Source organism: Psammomys obesus, unplaced genomic scaffold (genome assembly GCF_907164565.1).
Source record: "Psammomys obesus unplaced genomic scaffold, mPsaObe1.curated_primary_1811, whole genome shotgun sequence".
Lineage (NCBI taxonomy): Eukaryota > Metazoa > Chordata > Mammalia > Rodentia > Muridae > Psammomys > Psammomys obesus.
Genome location: NW_026594184.1, coordinates 4,995,278 through 5,002,771, shown reverse-complemented (window position 1 = coordinate 5,002,771; position 7,494 = coordinate 4,995,278). Strand labels below are relative to the sequence as shown.

Below are 7,494 nucleotides of genomic sequence, written 5' to 3'. Positions count from 1 at the left end.
TCTTCTTCTTCTTCTTCTTCTTCTTCTTCTTCTTCTTCTTCTTCTTCCTCTTCTTCTTCTTCTTCCTTCTCTTTTTCCTAATTAGATGAGATTCCAGAAAAGTAGTAGAAGTGTCAAGTTAGAAACTAACTGCCTCTAACTTGTCTGTACATAGGTTTTCTGCCTCCAAGTGCTTCTTGTTACACTTTGTCAGTTCACACTGACCAGAGAGCAAATTCCAGCCATTTGATAGGGCAGTCAGTCACAGGAAACTCTAAGGTGTTCCCTCCACTGTGGGCCTCTTTTGTCACACAAAGGTCAATCAGTACATTCTGGAATCTGAAATCATGTTCAGTTTAATAGGAAGAAATCCAGGAATAATTAAGACAATAAGAGTGTCCACCCATTCAAGACAGCGAGTTGTGTGCATCTTTGGGGAGGGAAAAGAAATCATGAGATGAAAAGAAAACAGCCATCAATGACTTCCCAAGCTCCTCCTTGGCAGAGAAGAAAAATGTTCTAACTCATTTGTTTCTCTGGTGAGATCACTGGTGGAAGGAAAAAGTGCAGATTCAAAAATTCCCCTCAAGTTCTAAGGTTTTCAAGGAACTGTTTATTTAAAGCATTCATAACTGAGTTTATAAAAGACACTATTGTTTTCGCTTAATCGGATAGTTATATAGTTACTGTCCCTTTTAGCCTTTGCTTGAACTTTGGGGGTGGGGGTCTTTACCAATAACACAGGAGACACTTCCTTGTTTCCTTTCTGTTAAATCTGTAACTGTATCCTGGTTTTAGCTCTCTGAAGACTTCTGAAAATTTACAACCTAAGGAAAGTCCTGTTTATCTAACTCAAGGCCTTCACACACACACACACAGTCACACACACATCATAAAAAAGCATTCCTATTTAAAATTAAAACTCTCAATGTCTAGAAATTTTCTTTGTAACAAAAAAAATTCAATTCAACTTGATTCCCTAATATCTATTTCCAAAGACCTACTCAATGATTGTTTCCAAAAGATTTTTTTCTCCTAAAATTATTCCAAATGCATTGTTGAGCCTATCTCAAGGTGAATATCTCGAGTCTAAGACTGATTTATTTTTCTCAACTGCACCCAAGACCCTTCAAGCTGCTGCTACTTCTCCTCCCTCGATAGCTACAATTATTTATCAAGGTAATTTCTGACTGTTAGTTGGGAAAAAAATTGAAAGAAAAAATAGCATGTTATTTTCCAGAAAATAACTGCTTTAAAACAGTATTTTAAAAGTAAGGGGGTGGGGTGGAGTACATGGTGTACATTTTCTTTCTGTTTCCTACTTGGCCCAGAATAAATCCCTGACTCCCTCCATTGGAAGCTCCTTGGCTGTCTCCCCCTTTTAATCCCAAGATGACCTGGCAGGCCACTTTTTAGGGTGATTTTTATCTCAGTAAGTCAGGAAGGGCCTAATACATGAGAAGCCATTTCCAGAGCAGGGCTTGCTACCGGTATCTTAAGAAAAATCCTTGAGACACCATCTTTGAAAAACTATTTGAAGATTGTTCCCTTGAGTAAATACTCAGGCCTGCCCTCCCCTGCTTTCTTGGGCCTGTCCCCACATTACTCAGCCTCCAAGAATTCATCAATATTCAACTGGCTCTCTTAGTATGCTGATGGAGCAAAAGGAGTCTAATAAGGAAAGCTGTTACCATTTTTCCTCAGAGGGCCTGTCACACATTCGTCTTTCATCTTACAGTGCTGGAGTCTTCTGGTATTTATGTAGGAAAAACGAATGTTTCTGTGCAGCAATCCAAACAAACTGACCCACCAGGCCGAACCTTAAAGACCCAAAGATAAGGCTCTCAACCCAAAGGCAAGGGAGCTTTATGAGTGATCAGTCTGAGGCTTTAGACTGGTGCTCAGTCGTGCCTGACAAGCTGGCGAACTTCAGTCCTGTCCATGGAGAGTTGTGAATTAACAGAAAATTTGGAGTTCCTAAAAATAGTTTTCAGTGCCCACCGAAACTATCCACATTATCCGCAGTGTTACACGCAGACACACACACACACACACAGAGAGAGAGAGAGAGAGAGAGAGAGAGAGAGAGAACACTTTCCAGAAAAGAAAATCTCGTTCTGTAAAATACTTGTGGCTACTTCCCCACCTACCCACCCACTCCCAGTTTTGCAGACCCTGGAAAACTCTACCTTCCTGTCATCCCGCTGCCCCCCCCCCCCCCAGGGTGAAAAAAAAATGAAAATAAGCCCAAGTTATCAACCACGAGATTCTAGCCTTGAGACTTTGCGATCTTTCTCTCAAAACTCAAAGTTATAATTAGATCGGCCTCGCAGAAGTATCACAGTAAAATACGAAACCCAGTGAGAGTTGAGCAGCTCAAGAAACTGCAGGGCTGAGCACCTTGGAAGTCGGAGTCCGCGATTTTAGTATATGAGTGCGGTTTTCGCGCGTGTGCGTGCGTTTACGGGTTTAAAGATTGCCTCTGTGTCTGTCTGTCTCTCTGGGTCTCTCTCTCCCTGTCTCTCTCTGTCTCTCCCTGGTGGGTTTTGCTGTACTTGTTCCAGTTCCTTTAAGCGGTTCCAAACTATCCTACCCTCCGCAATAAAGCTTAGGCTTGACTCTGGGAGCATGGAGGACCCCGGAGCCGCACCGCAGCTACCAGCGTGCCACTCAGCTGCTGGCGATTCGCGGATGTCCAGATGAACTTGCTAGTCAAGGAGCCACCGAAGTTACTAAGTCTCAGACCAGACAAGAGGTAGCTGGAGTGGAGGTTTAGCCAAGAGCTGCCAGGGCAATAAACCTCTCCCTCTGAGCCCCCAGGCGAATGTGCCACGTAGATCCTATGTAGCGCCTGTGCCCAGCACTCTACCTGCCCCCTGTGTCCCCTTCTGGTCTTCTTTTGGTGCCCAGGTATGTGGTTGTTGCTGACCAGCAATACCCATTGCCCTGCCCGTCCAACCCTAGCTGAGTTTACATCCCGCTTGCTCAAAGATTTGTCCAACCCGGGAAAGGGGGAAAGAAGGAAGCCGAGATTATCTTTAGCATCCGGGCGCTATTTTGTAAGGGATATTTCTCTCACATTTTCTTTTTTTGAGAGAGTCTCTCACGGAACTCAGACTGTCCTCTAACTTGCTATGTAGCGAAGGACGCCCTTAAAGTTTTGTTCCTCCTGCTTCCTCCAAGTGCTGGGGTCTCAGGCACGCGCCACCACGTCTGGTTTTTCCAGATTTGTGTTCTTGTGACAGTTTGCAAATACACAGGGAAGTTGCGAATATAGTACAATGGAAGGCTCCCTCTAGATGCAACAACATCTGGGAGCTAGGTGATACCCATCCCTGCCCCCCCCCCCGTGTGTAAGTCAGTGGCATCATTTGAAAACCGCGGTCACCCTTACACTTCATCTCTTTACGCTTAGGCACAGATCTTGTAAGAATGTGGATAGTCTGTTATTAACTTCCACACCATCTCACACCTCCCTAGTAAACAGCGTCGTAGCTAAGGATATCTAGCATACAGAAGAAAGACTCCCTTTCTTTCCCCACTCCAGACTCAAAACTTAAAGTCATAAAGACTTTCCTTACATAGAAACTGTTGATCCCAGCCTCGGTGTCATTCCCACCCCCAAAGTGGACCGCCAGGACCTAAGGGAGTCCTCCACCTGAGGGAGAGTTTGGCAGAGTTTTCCAGAGCGCAGGAGGCCCAGCAGAGCCAGGACACAAATGAGCGCTGAACACTCCCTCCTGCAGTCTGAGGGTCCCTTGTTTCCTCATCCTGTTTCAGACACCCCCAAGAAAAACAGTCCCAAGCAGCTTTGCTTAGCCGCCCTGTACCCTACTCTCAGCCCAGAGGACCGGGCCAGAAGACTAGTGACGTTTGTGGCATAGGTCTTTGAGCTGGAACCCAGCTACCTAGTGCTCTTCGTTCTGCTTCCCCCACCTCCCTCCCCTTTCCCCTTTCTCCCTGTTGTTTTTTTTTTTTTTTTTTTTTTTTTTTTTTTTTTTTGTCTCCCAGCACCCTAGGCAATGAGGCTCTGTACGTGGCCACTACAGGCTCTCGGTGTCCTTCCCGGCCTTTCCTGGCTTCAGGCCAAGGCTGTGGCGCTGAGAGCCCGCACGGCCTCCCCCTCCCCACTCCCTTCCGCCCCCGGGCCTCCGAGCTGGGCTGGCGGCTGGCTGGGCGGGGCGCGGAGCAGCGCCCGGCCACACCCCCCGGGCCGGCTTTTTCTAGGGCTGCTGCGGGCCACTGGGCGCTGGCTGCTCCCGCTCGCCTCTCGCCCTGCGCTCAGCTCCAGCCCTGCTCCGGCTCTGCTCCGCCACGCCTTCGAGCTCCCGCACCGCGACCTCAGGCTCTTGGCTTTCGGCCCCTCCGTCGCCCGAAGTCCCGCACCACCGCAACCTCGCGCCCTCCGAAGTCCAGGTGACTGCTCTTCAAACTTTCACAGCCCTGCCACAGCCTTCCTCCCCTTCTCGCCTTCCGTCTGACAGTCGATCTGTCTGTCCTCCTCCCCACCCGCCTTTTCCTTCCTCCGTCCCGCTTCTCGGACTTGTTTGCTAGGTCGACGCAGCGGAGCGGCTTCGCAGGAAAATCCCAGAAACCTTTGCAAAAAGCTTACAATGAAATTTAAGAAGTTCTGCGATTTCGGCGCCATTTTCGAGTGGAGTGAGAGGTGAGTTGGGATCGAAAAGAGGGGGTGGGGTGGACTTTTTGGCTCTCCTTCCCCCCCCCCCAACTATGATGCTGGTCATTGCAGACTGTAAAAGACACGGGGATAATCCTGAAAACAAAAGTTCGGTGTCGCGCTGGGTGGGGGTTGGGGGCGGAAAGCGTGTTTGGGGGTCGGAGCGGGGAGAGGACAGACCTTTAAAATGTCTAGCAAGCGAGTGTGGCGCGGGGACTTCTGAGAAAACCGATGAGAAGAGTGAAGCGGGAGAAGTGGGGAGAGAGAAGGGAGTGAGGGGCAGTGGCGAGCTGTCAGCCGTGGCGGGGTAGGGAGGGTAGGTCTGTAAACGGACTTTGGGTGACTCTCATTTGTAAGCAGTAAAGAAGGTCCCAGAAAGACATGTAAGATTCGTTTTACATTGTCTCTCGCTAATTAACGCTTTTCAAGGTTGTCTTGTTTTTTCCCAGCATGAAACTGGACGTTGGAAAAGTTTGGCTTGAAGGTGCAGAGGACGTGTACATCAAGTGTTTTGGGTGTGGGGGAGCATGGCATCTGCAACATTAAAAGACCAGACGTTCTCCTGTGAAGAGAGGAAGGGACTCTTAAATCATTTGGCCAAATACATCGCAGTTCTGAAGGGGTGGAGCTATGGCAACTCCACAGTATTGATTCTTTGTCTAGTGTATCAGCGAATGACCCTCTCCAGAAGTGACCAGACCCCTCTTTGTGCCCTCCTTTCGTAAGTAAAGGTGAGCCCAAGGGGAAATACGTATACCAGGGCAGTGATACGGCTTTCTAGGGATAGAAGTCGTTGTAGTGTGACAAGAAGAAAAAAATGGATAAAGTAAAATACATAGATGAATTTGGTTCTGGCGTATTCCTTAACAAAATGATCTAGAAGGACCTTCATCTTTGACGCTAATGTTACTTCGAATTAACTTTTGTTTTTATAAGTAGTCAATTTAAGGAAATGTTAAATTAGGAGGCACTTTAATCTCTGAGGTGATGGCTCGCATATTTATGGGGGACTTAAAATTCAATTGGGAGAAAGTTATGTATCTTTAAAATATAATTGTACCTTTACTAAACATGTTTTTCTCTCTCTTTTAAGGGAGACCATCCGATGTTTTCTTTTCTCCATTATTCCGAGTCTATGTGAAACTGACTTGTTATATAGCCAAAACAAGATGGAATTTAGAGGCTCATTCTAACTTAAGGAGGGGGGATATCATTATTAATGGCTTTATCATGATCTTTATCATTTGTTAGCACTTGATCACAATCTGTTAGGATTTTTGTGCTTAGTTTAATTACATACTCTGTATAATTAATTAACCAGTAGGACCCAGCATTCATTGTACTAGTTTTGAAAAAATTACTTAGTTTTAAATGAATACAGGAAATGTAGTGACATCGAATCTCTGTTTAAATGCACAGAATGTATTTTTACTTTCAAAGGCACAACAGTTTTATTGTTTTAATTATTAGGTTTGTGGTTAAGGACTGAAGGATATTTTTTGTGCTTTCTTCAATGCTTTGTTTAAACAAAATGAAATGAATGAATGTGACTTACTGCTCACGGGTGTCCATTTTGAAAAGCAACAGTGGGAGCTAATGAGTTAATCGTTAAGGAGTGTGTAGTGTCCGCCATTTCAAGACATGAGTTTCTGTGGAGTTGCTTGAGAAGGAGTGATTTGACATGAAGTGTTTAAAGGTCTTGATTTGTCATGATGTTGATAAATGTAAATTAGAGTTGCCCAGCATTGCATGAGAACATCCAGGGATTCCATCTATAGAACAATTTTCATGCTTTGTCCTCAAAAGTAACTAATGGCAAGATAGTTGATGTACTAATGGAGAGACCTACATGAGGTAAAGAAGATGTCTGCTGCCTGCACAAACGAGGCTATATGCCATGCCTATAATACTCAGTACAACCAACTGGATCTACTCAGAGCGTTTTTGGATTATCAAAAGTTCCTTGCATCGATTTCAAATAAATGATGAAAAGCTGGGGACTTATACAAGGCAGCAGGAAGTTTCAGCAAGACTTTGGAGCTGGCAAGAGTGATTCAGATGGTACTAAATTGTCTCAGTTTATTTAATCTCACTTTTCACCTACTTTCTGAGGTAAGAGTCTTCCCCCAGCCCCACTATCTTCCATAGCTCTGATTTTCACAAATACATAGTGGGTGTGTGGGTGTGTGTTTGTGTGTGTGAAAACCACACCCTTTGCCCCACCAGCAGATCCTGGAAAATCAAGCAAAGTTCTAAGACTTAGTACTAACTTATAAAAAGCCCATCAACTTGGAGTGATGTGTCCTGAGAAGGAAGCATTGTACTTAATTCTCACCAGGGGGCAGAGCAAGGAGGGGCACCCTTCTACTCACAGAGACTTTCTTCATTCACAGGTACCTCCAGAGCAGCCCCCACCCTCATTGACTCCGAAGGGATGCAGCAGCAATTTATGTTTTGGAGTATTGCAAAGGTTCAAAACATGAAGCGCTGCCACACTCCTTCGCGGGGAAGGTAGAAGGTGGGAGCCTGCAGAACAGACCTGTGTGGGTTCTCCTAAAACCCCCAAAGCAAGTAGATAGGACAGAAGAAGCTTGTTTGTTTCTTCAGTCCATCCTGGCAGGGCCTTAGTCTAGCGATGGCCACTTTATACTTTTCAAGGGCCTGGGGCCGGGTGGGAGTTAGGGCTGTGGGGAGGAGGGGTGACTGCCAAGCAAGCTGGCCATTCACTTGCAGGAAGGACAAGGTACACTGCCCTCAGCCCACCACACTCAGTCGTGCCCTAGCAGCGGGGAACAGTACTTCAGTGAGTGTTTGGTGCCCTGGAGTATTGTTTCCGC

The 7,494-nt window shown here is 46.2% G+C and overlaps 1 protein-coding gene across 1 annotated transcript; it reads left to right on the top strand.

Moving 5' to 3' along the window:
* The first annotated feature begins 4,001 nt into the window (after positions 1 to 4,001).
* Positions 4,002 to 5,800, top strand: LOC129684831 (uncharacterized). Its single transcript, XM_055618068.1, has 4 exons — positions 4,002 to 4,395; positions 4,534 to 4,645; positions 5,107 to 5,388; positions 5,751 to 5,800. The coding sequence occupies exons 1-3, from the start codon at positions 4,002 to 4,004 to the stop codon at positions 5,201 to 5,203; spliced, it is 603 nt and encodes a 200-aa protein (XP_055474043.1). The 3' UTR covers positions 5,204 to 5,388; positions 5,751 to 5,800.
* Positions 5,801 to 7,494: the final 1,694 nt, after the last annotated feature.

Coding starts and splice junctions, on each gene's coding strand:
- LOC129684831 (XM_055618068.1), top strand. CDS start 4,002: ATGAGGCTCTGTACGTGGCCACTACAGGCTCTCGGTGTCCTTCCCGGC. Junction 4,396..4,533: donor TCGCGCCCTCCGAAGTCCAG/GTGACTGCTCTT, acceptor CTTGTTTGCTAG/GTCGACGCAGCGGAGCGGCT. Junction 4,646..5,106: donor ATTTTCGAGTGGAGTGAGAG/GTGAGTTGGGAT, acceptor GTTTTTTCCCAG/CATGAAACTGGACGTTGGAA.